We start from the raw sequence: 22,504 nt of genomic DNA on the forward strand, positions 1-22,504 counted from the left end.
TTCAGTTTTGTATTTTCACAGTTACAATGACCAAAAACATTAATTAATTAACGTTCATTTCTGGTGGTTGAAGCCAAAAATGATTATAATGAGGCAGCAAAAAAGCTTTAAGGCAATCAACACCTCTTCAGCCTCAATGTAAATAATAAACAGCATAAACTAGCATAACTAGCATAAATCATTAACCATATGTTTTGTTCAAAAAAATGCCGTAACAGATTATATTATATTTTATAATTATAGTTTAGAATTAAAGAGGCTTTGAGGAGGAATATTAAAAGTAAATTTAGTAATGTGTTAATAACTGACTTAACCACAACAACAAATTAAAAATTAGCATGCAAAAGATTTAGCCACAGCTAATAGTTGTTTGTCAACCTTAGCTTGTTCATATAGGCACATACATGTTTGGTTACCTGCAGCGTTTAGATAAAAAAAAATATACCATACAGTATAACCATGGTGTTTAGATGTAAAGTCACTGTATTATGGCTTGGTTTTATTTTAAAAATGAAATGACCGTGTTGTGACCATGTGTGTGTGGGATGGAGTTAACCATGAAGATACCTCTGGCTGCATACTTGCATACAAAATTGGCCAGACAAGTACATAATTTGGGAATCTTCGCAAACTAGAAATATTCACTGTGTTTTATTATATTATACTGTGTTGCACTGTATGAGTAGTGACCACTTTAAACCCATGGATCTCAAAGTGTGGTGCAAGAATCCCAAAGAGGTCCAAGATGTATAGCCAGGGAGTGTTCATTTTTGTATTACAGTGGTGGAAACCACAACCCACCATTATCAAAGTTATTATGCCTATATATACAGGTGCGTCTAAAAAAATGTGAATATTATGGAAAAGTTTTTTTTTTTCCTGTAATTTAATTAAAAAAGTGGGACTTTCATATATTCTAGATTCATTACACATAGAGTGAAATATTTCGAGCCTTTTTTTTTTTTGGCTGTAATCTTGATGATTACAGCTTACAGCTCATGGGAATCAAAAATCCAGTGGGATTTAGAGTAAAGAATTTATAATACAGAAATGCCGACCCGAGAAGAGCTCTAATCAGCGAATTAACTCAAAACACCTGCAAAGGTTTCCTGAGCCTTTAATCTCTCAGTCTGGTTCAGTACACAACCACAATCACGGGGAAGATGAAAGTAAATGTTGCATTTCATTTGGAAATCAAGGTCCCAGAGTCTGGAGGAAGAGTGGAGAGGAACAGAGTCCAAGTTGCTTGAAGTCCAGTGTGAAGTTTCCACAGTCAGTGAGGATTTGAGGTGTTATGTCATCTGCTGGTGTTGGTCCACTGTGTTTTCTCAAGTCGAGAGTCGATGCAGCGTCTACCAGGAGATTTTAGAGCACTTCATACTTCCATCTGCTGACAAGCTTTATGGAGATGCTGATTTCCTTTTCCAGCAGGACTTGGCACCTGGCCACAGTGCCAAAACTACCAGTAACTGGTTTGCTGAGCATGGTATTACTGTGCTTGATTGGCCATCCAACTCGCCTGACCTGAACCCCATAGAGAATCTATGAGAGACACCAGACCCAACAATACAGACGACCTGAAGGCCCCTATCAAAAAGCAACCTGGGCTTCCAGAACACCTCAGCAGGGCCACAGGCTGATTGCCTCCATGCCACGCCGCACTGATGCAGTAATTAGTGCAAAAGGAGCCCAGACCAAGTATTGAGTGAATAAATGAACATACTTTTCACAAGGTCGACATTTGTGTATTATAAATTCTTTATTCTAATATTTTGAGATACTGAATTTTTGATTTCCATGAGCTGTAAGCCGTAATCATCAAGAATGAAACAAAAAAGGCTTGAAATATTTCACTTTATGTGTAATGAATCTAGAATATATGAAACTTCCACTTTTTGAATTAAATTACTGGGGAAAAAATTTTACTTTTCCACGACATTCTAATTCTTTGAGATGCACCTGTAATGTCAACTGGTGGACAGTTTAGAAAAAAAAACCTCTAGCTCCAATAAATAACCACAGTATTATTGTACACATTTTAAAATTTGCCTAATATTTCACATTCAAATTCATCAATTCAATTCGATTCAATTCATTTGTGTAGTGCCTTTGACACTGGACACTGTCACAAAGCTGATTTACAGAAATATAGTCCCCTCCGAAAAATTGGAACAGCAACGCCAATTCTGTTGTTTTGGCTGTACATTGAACATTTGGGTTTGAGATCAGAAGATGAATATGAGATGATAGATCAGAAGTGCAGCTTCATTTCCTGATATTTACATCTAGATTTATCAAACAACTTAAAACATGGCCTTTGGTGGCAGAAAACAATAGAATTGGCGTTGGTGTTCCAATACTTTCAGAGGGGACTCTATATCAGTTCCGAATATAAATTTTTGTAAATGTATCCCTAAATTTTAGATTAGATTTTTTTTTTTTACAGTTAGTAGGAGATCCCTGCTTCAAAGTATTTGAAAGCCTGATCTAGTAAAACACAATCATTTAAAATGCAGCTAAATCTAAATACCAAATCTTAAAAAACCACACAGATTTAATATGCATTTCTAATAAGCATATTCACATGTGTGTTTAGTGATGACTACAGTGCTCTACGGAATTATAACTGATACCGGAATAAATGTCAGACCTACCCTGTGCTGTAATATCTATACATCGAATTTATTATCTCTGAGATAACTCACATGGCTGCTTTTCCTGTAAATTTCCAGTCATTAAAAAAGAGACACGGTTCAGCAAAGCAATCCAAACAGACGTACACTCGGGCAGGCTCGGAGCGGAGAACTCATCAGGCCTCGTGCACGTCTGCCTGTTTATTCAGCCTATTTAACGGACTAATTGGCCTACACTCCTTGGACAAATATTTTCCAGCAGCAGGAACGGAATTGGTAAATCAGAGTCAGAGAGAAATGTTCAGGGAGATAGAGAGAGAGAGAAACAGATGCGGAGGCTCTATTTTCCTTTGGAGATTGCAAGGCGCTTGGGTACATTTTGGATTCTGTTTTCCAAACTCCCTGTCAACACGGAGTGTACCTGTGAGTGTGCGTATGTGTGTGTTTTATGTGTGCGTGTGTGTGTGTAAGCATGTGGCCTTTTCCTGAGCTGCCAAAGCCCCATATTTGTCCAGGAAGCTGATAGGTTTAGCTGATGTAAACACAATAAGACAATCAGAAATGTCTAAGAGTGGCTGATTTGTGAGGGGAAATAAAGCACACCCTTGCAGGAACATTGACTGGGACAAAGGAAAAAAAGACGGCAATTCTAAGTGTATCACTCGGGTCGAAATATACAGAAGCCCTGAACCTCAAGTTAAAAATGATGTTGAAGTGCGATTAAATTATTTCAACTTAACTCATTAGTTTGAGTTACCTCATAGTATTTTGACTCCTAACACTTTAAACTCACGTAATGTGACGGACCAGAACTGAACACATTTACGTGAATCGTTAGATGTATATACAGTATGTAGGTGAAGTGAATTCCATTAAAGCTTTAACATCTGGCTTACATACTACCTGGGAAACAACACAAGACATACAAAACATAACTTTTTTTAAAAAAATGAGTTACTAAGTCTAAACTATGCGATAAAATCTCATTTACATACAACATAACTTGAATAATGAGTTATTATGTTAAAATAATAAGATATCAAGTCTAACTGACTACATAATATCTTGAAATAAATTATCAAGTCAAAACAATGAGATCGAGTGAGGTCGAAATAATGACATACTATAACCTGAGGTTCAGGTCATCCATAGAAATAATACAATAAAGTGCAACATCTCAAATAATTACTAGCATTCCTTGATATCCAGATGCCAGTCAGCAACAAGCCAATATAACAGCTGGAATGCACCTTCCCAATGTACTGCAGCTCTACATCTTTAATATAACTATACATTAGTGTTGCTAATCGAATAACGACAGAGCAGAATCATTCTCTGAGAGATATGGTGCTGTTCCCTAAAAGCAAAATTGTCACTTATAACATATATAACATGTACACAAGGCTGATCAAATTCACATAGCAGTAAAACTCTGGAAAAAAAAAAAAAAACTAACTGCACTCACAGCACCACCAGGCTAGAGAGGTTGGCGAAGGCGTTGTCTGGGATGTGGCCGATGCGATTGAGTGCCAGCGTGAGCGCCTGCAGGTTCCCCTGATGCTGCAGAGGCACGACTGGAACCTCGGTCAGACTGTTATCATCCAGCCACAGGTGTCTGAGCTGCTGCAAGCCCTGGAAACTGTCCTCAGGCACCACTGTGATGTGGTTCGCATCCAAGCGCCTGGAGAGAGACAGGTTCAAGTCAAATCAACTGCTATTGTCATCCTATCTATATACATATATAATACAGCAGGAATAAATACTATGACATATTCCAGGGTGGAAATGAGACATGTCAAATTCCTTCATATCAAATGCATTCATATATTACAGAGCCTATCATTTCATGCTGCCACAACACCAACTATTAGCACTAGACTCACAATCACATCACGTAAGACACAATAAAGAAACACACAAGCAAGCAATATCATCATTTATCATAAACCCTGTAATGTAGCTTGTTTTATTTACCCAGATGAATGTTTTCGTGTTGCTGATGTTTAGCTACGTTTCATTAGCTATATTTAGCTGGTCTTCACAAATTTAGGGCAAATCCCAACTATCCACTTATCCACATACACTCACTACATAGGGTATAACATAATGGCGTTGGAGAATTTCAGTCCAAGAAAAATAGTGATTCTGTTAAGTGCCTGTTTATTAAATTAACTCCTTTCAAATAATATCTACCACATATTTTGTTAAGGTTTTTTTAAAAAAATATATATTTAGCTAGACAATGAATGCATGCAGAAATAAAATATGTTAAAATGTAGTTCTCAATGAAAGACACGTCTTCTTATGACAAAATTTAACCAAAAAGTATGGAACCCCATTTGGACTTGCCGTTGGAGACTAAACGCAGAATGCTGGATCTAAAACATTTGTATGTGGACTTTTTGCCTTTGAATATGTAAATATTAAGAATTTTGAATAGTATTCAAACAGTGAAATCTCCCCACTACAGGCTTACTCTAGTCACAGGACTAGATAAAGTGAAAGAAAGACAGAAAGAAGGGAAATTAGATCAGAGTGTGGCCATTTTGTTCTATTTTCATTTTAGAAGCGCTGGAAGTCAGGTTTCAGGTCCACTAGACAAGAGTCCGCACCATGCTGATGCTTTTTTGAGTGATTTAAAAAAAAACAAAACCCAGGCAACTTTAGACACTAAACGACTAATTGTATGGAAAAAATACATACGCATTAGGGAGGCTTTTATAATTAAAGACCATCTTAATGTCAAGACTTTATCAAATCGATTCAACTCTTCAAGTGTTGCACACAAAACTTTATTGTGTTATAGACTTCATTTAAAATGGATCGAGTTTCCTTTTTAGGCCATTAATCTATATACAATTATCCATAATGATAACATATTGGGCTAGACTCCAAGAGCTATGTCTGGCGACAAACATGTACTGTTTATCAACTGGTTAAAACCATCACTACAGGTGAAGCATGGTGGTGGCAGCATTGTGCTACAGGCGTGCTTCTCAGCAGCAGGGATGAGGACATGGGTCATAACTGAGGGAAGGATAAATGCAGACAAATACAGAGGGGTGCTTGAAGAAATCCTGCTTCAGAGTGATTTATTCTTTTGTTTTGTTTTTTAAAACAAATTTGCAAAAACATCCAGAAACAAAGTCAATTGAATCAATTTTAGTACATTTATAACACAAAGTGTCCCAAAACTGAAGGTGTCTGAATGCTTTCCATAGTCACTGTACATATTAATGACTATTTTACACTGGTATCCTGAATTTGTGTAGTTGAATTCCGGGCATACGAGAACACAGGACGCGAACACAACCTGCAAGTGCACACAGCACTAACACACTCAGTTCTATTTAACCTCACACACCCTTAACACCCAGCATCAGGTGAGAACCAACACACAAATACGGCAGAAGCTGCTAAGGTACTGAAAGCAAAAAAGATCAGGGCTTGCTATAACATCATCACTGTGTGCATTGCCGAGGTGTTAAGAGAGCACTTAATGCTACACTCCATCACGCATGCCTTTTCCATGATCTCAGAGTCCAGGGGTCAGAGGCCACACCTTGGAGGGCATGGGGCCAAAGCAAGCTGAGCTGTGCCAAATATTGCAGCCACTTAACAAATCTGAGTCACTGTTTGTGTATTTGCTGGCACACTCGGGAGGTTTTGAGCTAAGAAGTGAAGAATGTGTTCAGAAAAAGGGAGTGCATGTCAAACGTTATGGGCAAAAAACGTGCCGATTAAACCTCAGTTCTGATCACTCAACACAAAGTGTTCATGATCTATTAGTGTTTTGTTCTGCTGCGAAACAGAGACCTCGAGCTACAATATTGTTACTAGAGTCAGAGTTATGATGTCATTCCGGTCTTCGGTGGTGACCCATGAATGGACATGGAAACTGGGCATGGAGGGAGATGATGGGAGATGGGTAAGAATGGAGGGTGGGAACATCCTGTTTATGAATGACACTGAAGTTCAGTCTGGAAGATTACGCAGGTTCGTGTGGAAGGATGAACGGTGCAGGAGCAGCGCAGGCGTGCACCAGGGGTTGTGTTCAGACAGGATTTCAGCTCACATCCATCATCCTCTATGAGCGTCACTGCTAGTACATAACACACACATACACATACTATCCTTACGGGGGATTTCCATAGACGTCTACAGGTAATACTACTGGATGGGTCTACACCCAACCCTAAAACCAACTTCAAAAACCTGTCACGTTGAATGAAAGCTTATAGGGACCATCTACAGATATAGGCTGCATATTAGAGATTTATAGTTCTAGTCTCGTGTCAGCGCTGATGTAATGCTGGAGTCTTTCTCGTTTGTTTGTCTTGTCTTTTTTTTTTTTTTTTATGATCACGGATTATGTACTGTTTGCTCGCACTTGTTCCTGCGTATGGGTCTACCTCTTAAACAGTAGAACCAAAAGACAGGAAATCACACTTGGACATCTCTCAGTTATTTCTGTCACTAAACTCTCGATGTCAAATCTGTAACCGAAATGTGAGAAAGAAGCGTACAACATTATGAAAATGGGGAATACTTAAATGGAAGGAGAGGAGACGATTTGATTGGATATCACACCGACATCACACTTCTTGATTTTTGACAATGTTCTACTTTTTAACAGTTAGCGCCACCCATCAGATACAATACAGAGAACATATCAAACGGAGCACATGTAATAATAATCTCATAATAATAATATAATAATCCCATGAGCTGACCTAACTTTTACGCCTGCTCCATGATAAAACATAAGAAAAATAGAAAGAAAGAAAAATAGGGACTACAGGAAGGTTAGGCTGTAACATTCCAAAAATAACATTCCTGCAATGTTCTAAAAACATCTGCTGTAATAATAATTTGCCTCGTGATGTTATTATAACATGGGGGCACGGTGGCTTAGTGGTCAGCACGTTTGCCTCACACCTCCGGGGTTGGGGGTTCCTGCCCTGTGTGCGTGGAGTTTGCATGTCTTCCCTGTGCTTGGCTGGGTTTCCTCTGGGTACTCCGGTGTCCTCCCCCATTCCAAAGACACGCGTTGTACGCTGATTGGCATTTCCAAATTGTGAGTGCGTGATTGTACCCTGTGATGGACTGGCACCCTGTTCAGGGTGTCCCCCGCCTTACGCTCAGAGTTCCCCGGGAGAGGCTCCAGGGTCCCCTGCAACCCTGTGTAGGATAAGCGGTATGGAAAATGGATGTATGGATGTTTTTATACCTTCTACCACGTCACTGTTGAATTTCTGAATCTGATGGTGCCGACTCATTTCCTATAACAGCAGCTCTGACAATAGTTCTAGCTGTAAATCAAGTAACAGGCTTGTTTTGAATAAATGATTGTTTCTATAGTAACAGTGCATTCACTCAACAGGGACTTCTACATAATCTAAGCTTAATAACACATGGGTTAAGAAAATGTGCTGGTACTTAACTAAATAAAACGTTACAGGCGATATGGTGACGCTTCCTTTAAGTAGGTGTTTAATGAACACTGATGGAAGGAGTCTCCAGTGTCAGCGCTTTGACACTTTTTGTCTAACTTTAACATTTCAAAGCACTGAACTGTTCAAACACGACAGAGTCCATGTTTAAACGTTTATATATAGCGACTTGCACATGAACTGGGTTGGGATTTGGATGGTGTTTACATTTCCATCATGTTGTTTAGAAAGTGTATATCTAGGATATCTAGGAGTGTAGAGAAATGTTCCCACGATGTGGCCACACTCCTTGCTCCTGAATGTTATCGTGAAGTACAGTGTACAACCCTTAAGGCTTTTACCTAATCAGTATCCACTTCCTACTCCGGAGTAAACACAAATACAACCTGCACTTGTTAAGAGACCTTTAAAGAGCCATGTACTAACCTTGGTTAAACACTGCCTTCGTGGGAAGACTGATGCATTCTCCTGCTCACCCTGAGCATTCTGGGAAAGGACGACTCAAAACAACACGTGTGCCAAAGAAAGTACGCGCACGCAGGTGCACTCGTCCGGTGTCGGCGCGCGTGTTTGATTAATGCCTGCTTTTCGACAGAACCTCCGTGAGATATTTGTTATCTTAAGTGAGTGATGATCTCGGTGACACCTGCACTGGACGTGAACTCGATTTCTAACCCCGGGCAAACTTACGCATACTTCGCATATAAGACGGTACGAATCCAGCGCAGCTTGTTTAGGGTTGATAAATAAACACGGGTGTTATTTGAGAAAGCCGGTAGTTCTGTATTTCATGTGACTGTGATTGCAGTTATGCAAACCTGAAAGAAAAAGAGAAACATGAATCTAATTTGGATTTCAGGGCTAATTTGTAGTGGAGATTAATATCAGGTAACAACTACTGAAAAAGCAGTTTGTGCACAAGGAACAGATCTAGACAGGCTCTACTCACACACACACACAAACATTATAAACACACGTACAGATGCAGTCGTGTGACAGGCAGACGAAATAACCGAAGGCACATTCTCCCATATATGGCACTTTCCTTTCATCTAATTTCATCCGTTTTTTCCCCCCTCATCCTAAACGGCTACCACTTCAACTGACACCGCCGTTATATAGCCACCTATAACAGAGGCAATTAACGGAAAATGATACTGTGTAATTGCCTTCTTGTCACAATATTGACTTTCTGGGCAAAGGCTCTTCGTTTCGCGCTATATGACATGCGCAACAATTTCAAAGTACAGCTGGCTGCGTAATTAGGACTGTGGTTTAGGAAGCTGTCAGTGCCAAGAACAGCGAGTGGCTTCAAACGGCCGGCGAATTTTCCCTGCAGTAGCGCAGGAGCCCCTCGGCGTGCTCGCGGAAGCCCCGTCGGAGGCTTTGAAGTGCGCCGGACCCTTGCATGTTGCTGATTTAAGCAGAAAGGACGGAATGAGAGTGAGATTGGAAGGAAGAGGTGTAGTGAGATTCCTCTGCTTTCTGAGTGCGTTCCTCTGCTTTCTTTCGGCTGCGCTGATGGCGATGTAATTAGGAAGCCGGCCTGATTACAGCAACCGACCTGCAGGGGAAAGACATTCCTGTGGGACTCTCTCCATCTCTAATAACATGCTACTTCACTTTCCACAAAATCTCCTCTTGGAAATCAATAAAGTCCTCTGATCCACCCATCCATCCGTATTCCACCATTCTATTCATCCATCCATCCATGCATCCAGTCTATTGTTATCACTTTCAATATAATAATTCTTTCGTTTTACATTCTATCCATCCATCCATCCATCCATCCATCCAACCATCCATCTAGTTTTCAAACCCGGGTAAGTCTTCAGGACTGAGGGCCTTGCGGTTCCTCTGTAACATGACAAGCTGCATTTTTTGTCTTATTAACTTGTCTTATTAACCAAACGACTGCTTGTAGTTGTTATAACATAAGTGACAACAAGACCTAACTTGTTTTGTGAATGTTCCACAACCTGTAATGTAACTATAATAGGACAAAAGTATGAAGTGTCGTTCTTTAATAAGCAGAAAATCATCATCTTTGGCAAATTGCTGTTGTATAAGAGGAGGAAAACAGTCGATTAAGCCGTGGCTTTGGCAAAAGTTTTTTTAAGTTGCAGAGAAAACCCGTTTGGAAAACTGACTTCTGCACCAGAATGCTTGTGTGTGTTTGGATGCGCCTCTTGTCGGTTATTTTACAGACACTCTGAGGGCCACCTAGGTTCACCTCATCCTGGGTGAATATGGGCGGGAATCGTTCAAATGTCGAACCCACCGAACTGTTACAGACCTAATCTTGAAAAAAAAAAAAAGACTAATCTTACCTAGCGCGCCTTTAAGCGACTAGACAATTGAAACATTCGAATGTTTTTACTTTGAATAAAAATGTGAATAGTATACGAACAGCAAGTCTTACAGCCCCGGAATACATACAGAAATGTAACTATGAACATATGGCTCTGTCTGTCTATCCTTCCACCGAGACTAGACAGCGCTTTAGGGCAGAAGGCGTGTTGATGTACAGATTGTTTGGAGAATCTTGATCTAAGAACCGGGCCAAGTGTCTGTGCCAGAATGCATTACTTCAGGTCCGGAGCGCTGGCCCCAGCCCTGCGGGGACACACAGCTGCAAAAAAACAAGTGAGGAAAGAAGGGAGTGGGGGTGGGATCTAGAGAGGTGATAACGGGAGAGAAATGTTTTTTTTTGTTGTTGTTGTTTGTTTTTTTTTAAATGCGCCGCTGGCCCAGCTCTCACAGTCAAACACACCTGGATCCATAAAACCAATGCTGTACCATGCTGTACAGAGAACCTGCATATTGAAATATACAAGTCGGCACATTTAAATGTCTGACTGTGTGTGTTAGCAAGATTAGGTGTGTGTCTGATGTGTGTGTATGTGTGTGTGTGTGTTACTTACAGAGACTGCAGAGCATGGAGGTTCTTCAGAGCAGCACTGGGAACCGTCTTCAGCTGGTTATTTTGAAGCATGCTGAAGTAAACATGGAAACGGCAAGAGATTATTTCATCTTATCTGCTATCATAATTCCGCGATTTTCCATGGTATATACAATGCAGGTACTGTGAAGAGTCAGCATGAATGCTGAAAGCAGTTGTGTGATGTTGTGGTACATGAATCCTGAAGAAAGTATGTTGTGCGCTAAAGTGGATTAAAATCATATCGTGCACTGAACAGTGGAAACTCCGGTGTGTTGAATAAATGTGATTTGGATTATTACATATGGAATAAAGCATAGCTGTAGAATCGTCGGATAGCAGTGTGTGTGTGTGTGTGTGTGTGTGTGTGTGTGTGTGCATGCGTACATAATGAGCTAGTCACAGTCCACATCGCTCTTCCTTTCTCCTATTATCAGCCCACATTGGCGTTACTCAAGTGCCACAGGCCGCAAGCACAAACCTTTTACCCTAAACTAAACCGTGCTTAAAGACTCGAGCTAACAAAAAAAACACTTTGTCTGAAGCAGTGCTCGAGTCTGCATCTTGCTGCATTTTTGTTATTTACGTATTCGATATAGCATCGTTTAACCAGGCCGAGCACTCTCGATCACAGGTTTGTGATCGCATTTGATTAATATTGTGATAATTGCAATATTTTTAGACTAGGTTACCATACCGCTTATCCTGCACAGGAAACTTGGGGCACAGGGCGGGGGGAAACGCTGGACGAGATGCCGACCCATCTCAGGGCACGATCGCGCACGTTCGCCCACTACGGCGATTTGGAAATGTCGATCAGCCTACAGCACGTGTCTTTGGACTAGGGGAGGAAACCCGGAGGAAACCCCTGAAGCACAGGGAGAACATGCAAACTCCACGCACACAGGGCAGACGCGGGATTCAAACCCCCATCCCCAGAGGTGCGAGGCAATAGTGCGAACCACTAAGCCACCGTGCCACACCCAGGTTATCGTACTGTAAAAAAATTTCAAACCATAACACTCCTAGCTTGCACATGGGAATGGAGCAAGACGCTGGTTTCAGAGCTGTTACTTACACATAGTTCTACCCTTTTTAACAACTTGATCCATGCTCTTTGAACCGATATTAGTCACTCATCACCTTTCTCAATTTTCATTGTTCTCCACGTCTGTAAGTAAATCGCATTCAAATACCAGTCATTTTCTGCAAACAGTCTTAAGCAGAGATTCACTGGCTTCTTCCTGTGACTAATCAGACATGCTCGCCTCAGTCCTTCAGTGAAATCCTTCCTGATACACAAGCTGTTGTATTACTAGTGAGTTTACCTGAGGTGATTAGACGGGTATAACTGTGGGCGGGGTCAGTGTCTGGGTGCATCGCAGGGTCAACAGGCAGGCCAGAAGGAGGACAGGAAGACGGAAAGAGAGCTTTATGCAAAGCAGAGCCGAGGCAACGCGGACGGAAGATAAGCTTCGACAGAACTGGCTCGCAAAACACCTCAAGGACAAAGCCGTTACATCATTACAGACACATGCCAGAGCAGAGAGCGAGGATAGGAAAGAGTGAGATAAAGAAAGAAGCAGATAGACGCAGATAGAGAAACAGAGCTTGTCCTGAAGCCTGGCCTTAATCGGCACTGAGGCATGCTGGGAGGCCCTTCTGCATCCTGGTGACAGACCTGAAGATCCTGTAGTGGTCGGATTCCTGTTAGTCACTCGAAGCTATTAGCCAAATCAACACTCCACCTGCTGCCTGTGATCAGTGGACGGAGACACGGAGCCGGGGAGCACTTCTCCATCAATACTGCGACTCTTCAGTCTGTCACTAATAATAACAGGCTTTCCAATTTGAGTGTGTGTGTGTGTGTGTGTGTGTGTGTGTGTGTGTGTGTGTGTGTGTGTATAGATTACTTACAGTACTTTGAGCTGGTGGAGACCAAACAGAGCTTCTGGGTGGATGAAAGTAAGATCATTACCTGCTAATCTCCTACACAGAGAGAGAGAGAGAGAGAGAGAGAGAGAGAGAGAGAGAGAGAGAGATTATTATAGCAATGATACATTTGTTTTTGTTTCATATTTCATTTTACTTCCAATGTCACATCCAAAATCCGATCGTGTAATCAGGAACATCTATCCAAGAGGAGTTAACTAGTTCAGGCATGGCTTAAAGGAGCCATTTGCAACTTCTAGAGCTTTCTACTGCCCTACACCATGACATACTCCACTATTCCTGTTTTGTGCACTGACATACTCCACTTTCTTTTTGCCTTTTAAGGAAAAGAGGTGGATCTCAGCAAGCCCTTTTACTGAGCTCATTTCTGGGCCAGAAAAATTGTGAAACAGAGGCCTGAAATGAGGAAATTAGCCAAATCAAATGCATCACAATATGGTAGGTCATAACTTAAGGTATGTTTAATAATAATTGTTTGGACATTGTATGTGTAAAAACCCTTCTAAATATTACCAATTGCACCTCTAAAGTGTAAAAGTAAATTGATGACAGCATTTTAAATAAAATAATTATGATCAGGAGCTAAGTTAAAGAGCTATATATATATATATATATATATATATATATATATATATATATATATATATATATATATATTTCAACCTGGATGAACAGACCCTGAGAGAAGCAGGAAAAAAGTAAAGGCATGATGAAGGAAAAGTGAAAACAGATACAAGCATCAACCCCTGGTCTGGTCATATACACATTTAGCTCTTCACTGAGCCTCCATGGCTGTTATCAGGCCTCTGCTTTCAGCATCTGTGTATATGTGTGTGTCTGGAACCCGTTGTGTGGACGATAAGCTCTCTGCCTGAAGTTCCCTCCCATCCAAAATACCTTCTGAGGTGCCAGAATGTGGTGGATCGGTGTGAGCAGACATGTTTAAGGCCAAAAACCTGCCAGCTAATAAAATCCTTCTCGTCTCGCACACACACAGAAACGTGTGCTCGCATGCACACACACAGCAACACCTGCTAATCACAGAGGGAGAGTGACAAGAGGAATTCTCTTGTCTATCTCCACTTCTTGGAGCTCTCTTTGAGATTTAACAATTTGGAATGTACATATTATTAACATATTATCATTCCATAACATTAATACTGCCTGCCTAATACTGTGTAGGTCCCTCTTGTGTAGGTCCCTCTTGTACAATCGGATTGAGATCTGGGGAATTTGGAGGTAATGTCCAGATTTTTTGCAGTGTGGCAGGGCGCATTATCCTGCTGAAAGAGGCCACTGACATTAGGGAATACCATTGCCATGAAGGGGTGTACTTGGTCTGCAACAGTGTTTAGGTAGGTGGTACGTGTCAAAGTAACATCCACATGAACGCCAGGACCCAAGGTTTCCCAGCAGAACATTGCCCAGAGCATCACACTTCCTTCGTCAGCTTGCCTTCTTCTCATAATGCATCCTGGTGCCATCTCTCCCCCAGGTAAGCGGCGCACACGCACCCGGCCGTCCACATGATGTAAAAGAAAACGTGATTCATCAGACCACGCCACCTTCTTCCATTGCTCCATGGTCCAGTCCTGATGTTCACGTGCTCATTGTAGGTGCTTTCAGCGGTGGACAGGGGTCAGCATGGGCACTCTGACCGTTCGGCAGCTACACAGCCCCATACACAGCATGCTGTGATGTACTGCACTGACTCACACACATGTGAGTGTTCTGACACCTTTCTATCATAACCAGCATGAACTTTTCCAGCAATTTGTTCTACAGTAGCTCTTCTGTGGGATCGGACCAGACCGGCTAGCCTTCGCTCATCACACGCATCAATGAGCCTTGGGCGCCCATGACCCTGTCGCCGGTTCACCGGTTTTCCTTGCTTGGACAACTTTTAGTAGGTACTAACCACTGCACACTGGGAACAACCAACAAGACGTGCTGTTTTGGAGAGGCTCTGACCCAGTCGTCCAGCCATCACAATTTGGCCCTTGTCAAAGTCACTCAGATCCTTACGCTTGCCCATTTTTCCTGCTTGCAACACAGAAACTTCAAGAACTAACTGTTCAGTTGCTGCCTAATATATCTCTAATATATCACCTGTCAGTGGTTTTAATGTTATGGCTGATCGGAGTAAATATGCAGTTTCTGCCATCAGTGCTACAAACCTTATATTGTATACACCGGTTCCACGTCATTCAATTGTTACATTAACACAAGTTGTTTTTGTGGCTCCAGTATGATTCGATCATGTCATTTCAGAGCCCTGAATAAAACCGAAGCCTGCATGCTTACCCGAGCTGAAGATGGAACCGGCGATGCTGGCTTTGTGAGACGGAATCATTTCTCACAGTGCTATTACACCACCCTTGTGTTACTGAAGTTCATTTTAATACCAGTCTTTCCTCCCATAACATATTTGGATCATGTTAATACTATGTGAACTGATCACATTCACTCTACATAACCGAAACAAGTCATTAGAAACACGTTTAAATACAATTTAGTATAAGCGGTTAAATTATATTTTGATGAGAAACGTAATATTTTGATGTAAATTATTTGTAATAAATTCTCTTAAATCTGACTGACAACATATTCCCTTTTTTCAGTGTACCTCCCGTCCCTCCCTCTCTCTCTCTCTCTCTCTCTCTCTCTCTCTCTCTCTCTCTCTCTTTCACTTCCTCTGCATGAAAGGAAGAAGTTTTTGGGGCTCTAGACTTGGAGACTCCATATCATATCTCTATGTTATGCTATACACACTTCCCAGCCCTGAGGGTGCGCTGTGTTTAGAGAGGCCATGTCGAGCTCTACATCTGAATCCCAGCTGTGCCAGGAGCCATATAAAGTCCCTTTTTTCTTTCATTTTATGCCTAGTGTTCTCCTCCGAGCGTGGTGAAGCACCTGGAACAACCTGGAAACTGAAATGCACTTAACTGGGATTTTTACCATTTGATTTAAACCATAACGTCTAACGTTTGAAGATGCGAAATATTTATTTATTATTGTGACACAAAGATTCATTATGGAAAAAAAATGACTGGAAATGGTATAATACAAAATTTTCAATACCAGTACCATAACAGGAACGTAGTCCACGATGTAAATATGTCCGTCGAACGTGAAATGAGTCCTTCAATATCATCAAATCACTTTTCATACTTTTCTTCAATGCTATTATTGGTACTAGATGGCCCTGTGATGGATTGGTACCCCGTCCAGGGTGTCCCCCGCCTTGTGCCCCATGCCCCTTGCGACAGGCTCCAGGTTCCCCGCGACCCAGTAAGGATAAGCGGTACAGAAAATGGATGGATGGATGGCACTAGATGTTAAACTGAGAACTGTTTGGAACTGCGTATTTGCATTGTTAGCACGGTAATGTTTACTGCTGCTCATGTTGTAACTGTCAGGAATGCAGGCGAGGACGCAAGCGCAGGTTGACAGGTTTTTAGTTATCCAGGCAATCAGAACAAGAACTAGATTCAAGGTCAGGGTCAAGGGGCAGGTAAAGGTCAGGTGATTAACAAACAGCATAAACTAGCATAAGCTAGGCAAGAGCAAGTCGAGGAAACAATGTCAAAACAATCAACAAGCAAAGGCATTGTAACGACTGGAGGAAAATCGACACAGAGCTTATACTTCGCAAAGGTATGAAGGGTGTGAACTGCGAGTCCTTATATACTGTGAATGTGGTTGTGGTTGTTATCGAGTCCAGGTGGGTGCAAATCAATTTTAAGCGTGTGAATTTATCCTGAATGCACTGTCCTCTGTGTGTGACGTTCACAAGGAGACAGAGAGAGGGTTAAGCAGAGAAGAAAGCTGCTTTAACAGCGAGGCTGAGGACATGACAGAAGCATCTTATCAGCCAGGAGGATCATAGGGGTGCAGATCTACAGCACTGAGGTTCAGAGTACCACACACACACACACACACACACACACACATTTACACAGAGAAACGAGACTGTGGAAGGATTTCTCAAGCAAATGCATGTTTACGTTCCCATTTGCTTTCCATGAAAGCTTGAAAGCTGTTGTTTATGTATGTGGGAGTAAATGTGCAGCGAGCGCTAACACATCTGGTAGTCCTGTGTATTCCGCTCTATACACACGAGCTACACAACAGCTCATGGCCTTTCACTCTCGGTCTGGGTTGGCCGAGTCTCAAAGCCACCGATTAGGGTCATGCACATACACACACACACGCACACACACACACACATACACACACACACACACGTACACACACGCTCCTCTGTGCAGGGCGGTTAGATTCTCTGGGCTCTGGAGACGACATCCCTGATCTTTATTTGCCTCCAGCGCATGTAATCTGGGTTCTGTGGTCGCTGGGCTCGGCCGTACACGCCGTCTTGGGGAACAGCTGTGCTGTAAGTCAGCGCTGAGGGAACGCTGCTAGGAAATCACACACAACTCCTAAACTAGTGCAGCAAACTTTCAAGAGAAAGGAGTTCAAAAATAGCCTGACATTTCACAGGACAGAATTCTGATCGTGACAAATTACGGCTGCTTATAAATAATTATGTCTTTTTTTTCCCCCTTTTCTTTTAACGCAGCCAAAATCGGTATTTCTATCGAGACAGTGATTAATATTCATAAATACCGTTTCCATTTGCTCGGCTCCGTCGTGTAATAACAAACGGTTGCGTGTTCAGTTAGAAATAATGTCGCGACTGTCAGTCAAACTGAAGGTCCACGATACTTCGAACATAAATACGAATCAAACAACTCATTCTTGGCTGAAACCAACAATGAACTTCGGTGAAAACCAGGCGCGCGGAACTGAAAAACTGAAACCGCCTGGATTCTTCCAGTTCTTATTACTTAAGCTTAGCTTTTTTTCGGATTGGGGCATAAAAGCGAGTTTGTTTTCCTTTTGCCTTTCGAAAAAATGAAATGCATTAATTAAAAGCAATCGTTCAATGTGTAATACAACAAAAACAAATCATTTTGCTGTCTTAGAAAGCATTTCTACGATACACAGCATGTATCAAGATACACTAGACCAGTCTTTCCACGATTTCACGATTTTGTGATTAACGCAAATTCGAGCAAGTATTCTACACGATATTCTGAGGAGCTTGTCATTTTTGAAAATGACAGCAGATTTGGGCCAAGACACGCAAATTTTGAAGAACGCTGCAGCAAAATCAAGCATTCCGTGTGTGTGTGTGTGTGTGTATTGCGTGACTCTGAGGTAGAGAATGTTTCTCTGTGGTGCTGTGGGTTTGTCCCTCCCTCTCATTAAGTCTGCCTGGAGGACAACAGCCACAGGTCACACACACACACACACACACACACACACACAAACTGTTATGTAATGAGTGCTGCACTAATGACTACACTAATGAAACGACAGAGATGACTCTTCATGCATCTTTCTCTCTTTAAACCCGTCTGTCTTTCACTAATCCAGGGCTGAAGAAGAATGATCGTGAACTCATGACCCATGATCGTTGAGCCCTTTAGTACCCGCTGAAGCGATGACAAACGAAAATGAATGTACGTATTTAAAAAAAAATAAATAAAAAAAAACCCCGTCCTCCTGAACTCTGTCTGTCCCAGGAACCATTGTTTTGCCCTTTTCCTTCCTGCCTCGCATTCCTCGGCACGAAGCGCTGAAAAGTAAATTGCTCTCTGACAAAGCGCTTGAAGGCCCCGTGTTTGGGAAAGAAGGCGCAGAGATTGGGGCGGCTGAAAGACGTGAGCGGGCGTAAGAAAACACACTCCTGTTCTGAAAAGAAGAGAGGAGGGAAGAGAAGAAAAGCGAAGGATAACAATGCGCCGGCTTTTAGGAGCTGGTCATCGGGGCCGTCTGGGAGTGGCGCTACCTGCTATCAGGTAGACAGATGATATCTGCGCTTCCCACACCGCCGGGCCGGCGCAGACGGACAGACGCAGAGTGACTGGGAGAGCCAAATGCACAGCGGGAGATTAGACTCGCGTAGCCGGTGCACTTTCAGACGCATTAGCACATGCTCTGGCCGAATAAACGAATCAGGGCAAAGTTCACCAGCGTGGAAAAGAACATACACGTGTGAAGAAAACTTCATGTTCTCTGACTTACGGTTCTTTTCAAGTAACTTTTAGGTTAAAAAAAAACAAGAATCAGTGATTATGTTAAAAGTATTATCATAAGAGGAGAGAGGTCGCTGATATGAAAATATTGAATTGAAAATTCACCACAATATCATCAACAATGCATACTTTTACATACTTTAATAATTTAGTAAACCCTTATTTACCTACGATTAGATCATACCTTAAAACATACTATATAATTTAAATACTAGGTCTTTTGTTTTGTTTTTAAAAATATATTTAATTTGAAATTCTCCCTTATTATTATCTATAAGACTTTATTTGTCACATATACACAGTGAAATTCTTTCTTCACATACCCCAGCTGGGGTCAGAGCGCAGGGTCAGCCATGACACAGCACCCCTGGAGCAGATAGGGTTAAGGGCATTGCTCAGGGCACCAACAGTAGCAGCTTAGTCATACGGGGGCTTGAACCGCTGACCTTCAGCTCAGTAATCCAGAGCCATAACTCTTAAGCTGGGTTTTTGTATATCCCAGCTTGTAAAGCCTCTGGTATACTTCATACGGTTTGCGTAAGCTAGCATAGCCTTTCGTACGAATAGCCTTTCAAAGTATACTCCATTTGACATGTACGGGTATGCGGGCGGTCGACGCATGCGCATTACGACAACTTGCACTACCGCTCCTGGCCTACAAGAATCAGTACGGAGCAGTAAAGCAGGTCTTTTGGTGTGAAGGACGACAACGGAGAAGAATCACAAAAACACTGAGAACAATGCTTGGGCAATCTCTCGCCACGATTAGCACCCGTATACAAATCCTTACACTCTATAAGGCTAGAATTATACAAATGTGGGTACTTTCTAACCAGCACTCGTTTCTTTTTAATCAGTTTTTTCTTTGACTACCTTGAGAATCAACGGGCCCCGGGTCACTGTCACCACCGTGTGGAACAACTAAATAGTGCAAAAGAATTAAATGCGCATGTGCGACCTGCGCGTACAAAGCACGCACGGATAGAAAAATTGGCTGGGACACGTACAGTACTCTGCTGATGATAAAATTTGTGTCGCACGTACAGTACGCGTAAAAAAGAGAAGCAGACTTTCTGCTTAAGAAAGATGGAGTCTGAGCGCAGGGTCAGCCTTGATACTGCACGCCTGGAGCAGAGAGGGTTAAGAGCCTTGCTCAAGGGCCCAACAGTGACAGCTTGGCCGACCCCCGACCTTCCGATTAGTAACCCAGAGCCTTAACGGTTGAGCCTGCCCTATTATTATTATTATTATTATTATTATTATTATTATTATTATTATTATCTTTTATTATAACGTTAAAAAAATATTTATTGCAATATTATTGTCATGACCCCATGGTCACAGTGTGCAAAAAAGTTATTTTTTAAATAAATAAATAAACTCCATGCTAAAAATGAGAGTGTCTTGTAACAAGGCACCAATACAAAACATAATGCTAAATCAAAAGAATTAATTAAACGGAAGTTAAAAAACAGACATTTGAAAATCTCAGGTATGTATTTATACTGCACTGACAAGGAGGTTGCAGACATTTAAGCTGATGTTATAATAATATATACAGTACAATGTTTGAAATGATTATATATTAGTATCGATAAAACCTGTTGCTATACGAGACATTGTAGACGAGTGATACAGAAGACAGAAACAACGATGGGAAGACAAAGACACGATGGACTTACAGTTCCTCCAGGTACGGCAGGTTCTTGAACACATTCGCAGGAAGCTCCGTGATGTTGTTCATGCTGAGGTCACTACGGGAAGGAGAGAAAAAAAACACATGAAGACATGCTCAGTAGTTTCCATATATTAATTGCAAGCCTGTGATTATAATTTGAGGACTGGGGAGACCTGAGAGACGTACACTGCAAAAAATTCTGTCTTAGAACATGAACGTATCTTGAAGATAAGTCAAACGTATCTAGTATTTCCTGTTACAGTAAACCAAATAGAAGATTATTAAACCCATTTCTAGACATTTTTACTCATTTCAAGCTTGAAACAGTCTTGTTCTATTGTCAAATAACCTTGTTCATTTGAAGCATCTATTTCTAGAAAGATGCAACATCGTCTGCCAAACTGAACGCTTGAAATTTACATTTACATTTATTCATTTAGCAGACGCTTTTATCCAAAGCGACTTACATATGAATAAATACAAGCAAAGTGATGTATCAAGTGTAGGACAATTGCGTTCTAGAGAAGTAAAGTGTGCAGAGTCGAGGTGTAAGAGCCAGAGTAGGTTTGTTTTTTTTAAGGATAATACGGGGTTGGCATTTTAGTGGTTATTTAAGTGCTCACGGAAGAGGTGGGTCTTTAGCTGTTTATTTTTTTTTAATAGTGACAGATTCTGCGGTCCGGATTGAGGTTGGAAGTTCATTCCACCACTGATGGACGGTTAGTGTGCAGGTTCTGGAAAGGGACCTTGAGCCACGCTGAGTAGGCACTACTAAGCGTCGGTCGTTAACCGATCGCAGATTGCGTGAGGGAACGTAAGCCTTCAGGAGAGTGTTGAGGTAGGGCGGTGCTGTTCCAGACAAGGTCTTGTACGTGAACGTCAAGGCCTTGTATTTGATACGGGCGGCTACAGGAAGCCAGTGGAGGGGGATTAAGAGGGGTGTGACGTGGGATCTTTTGGGTGGGTTTGATGGAGCTGGCTGGGAGGCCTGAGAGTAGTGCGTTGCAGTAGTCCAGTTTTGATATGACAAGAGCCTGGACTACTAGCTGTGTGGCCTGTTCGGTGAGATAGGGTCTGATTCTCTTAATGTTATACAGAATGAACCTACAGGACCGTGCAGTTGTCAAGCTGCCATCAAAAATCACCCCAAGGTTCCTGGCTGTCCTGGTTGGTTTGAGCGTGGTTGAGCCGAGCTGTACAGTGAGGTTGTGGTTGATTGAGGGGCAGGCTGGGATGACGAGCAGCTCAGATTTTGCCAAGTTGAGCTTAAGATGGTGTTCCCTCATCCAGTCCGAGATGTCAGACAGGCAAGCAGAGATCTTCTACACCAACCTTGGCGAACCATGTCTTCACAGAGCTTGCTTTGTGCACAGGCGCATTGTCATGTTGGAACAGGTTTGGGCCTCTTAGTCCCAGTAAAGGGAAATTGTAATGCTACATCTCACAAAGACATTCTATACAGTTTGGAGAAGAACCGCATATGGATGTAATGTTCAGGTGTCCACAAAATTTTGGTCATATTTATTGGAACTCAAATATTTGCACACTTATCTTTTTTCCACTTGTTTGATTTTGAATCTGATATTCAGTAGGTGTATAATGATTTGCTCACATGTTTGCAACTGGATTTGGGTGTCTTCCAAACCCAGAAGTGAAAAGATTTGGTTCGATGTAATTGCTTTGGTGTTTAGACTTCAAGAAAAAAAAAGATCAGATATGTGAAGAAAATCAGATGTGGTGGC

General features: G+C 41.8%; 1 protein-coding gene across 1 annotated transcript in view; it reads right to left on the reverse strand.

Moving 5' to 3' along the window:
* The window catches only part of lgr4 (leucine-rich repeat containing G protein-coupled receptor 4), an 81,840-nt gene that overhangs the window by 20,218 nt on the left and 39,118 nt on the right, over positions 1-22,504 (reverse strand). Inside the window, exons 2-5 of the mRNA XM_053616534.1 lie at positions 20,767-20,838; positions 12,945-13,016; positions 11,011-11,082; positions 4,099-4,314 (exon numbers count right to left, since the gene is read on the reverse strand). Of these exons, the coding sequence (XP_053472509.1) occupies positions 4,099-4,314; positions 11,011-11,082; positions 12,945-13,016; positions 20,767-20,838 (432 nt within the window). The remainder of the gene's footprint in view (positions 1-4,098; positions 4,315-11,010; positions 11,083-12,944; positions 13,017-20,766; positions 20,839-22,504) is intronic.

The sequence above is a fragment of the Ictalurus furcatus genome, chromosome 27, assembly GCF_023375685.1.
Source record: "Ictalurus furcatus strain D&B chromosome 27, Billie_1.0, whole genome shotgun sequence".
Classification (NCBI taxonomy): domain Eukaryota; kingdom Metazoa; phylum Chordata; class Actinopteri; order Siluriformes; family Ictaluridae; genus Ictalurus; species Ictalurus furcatus.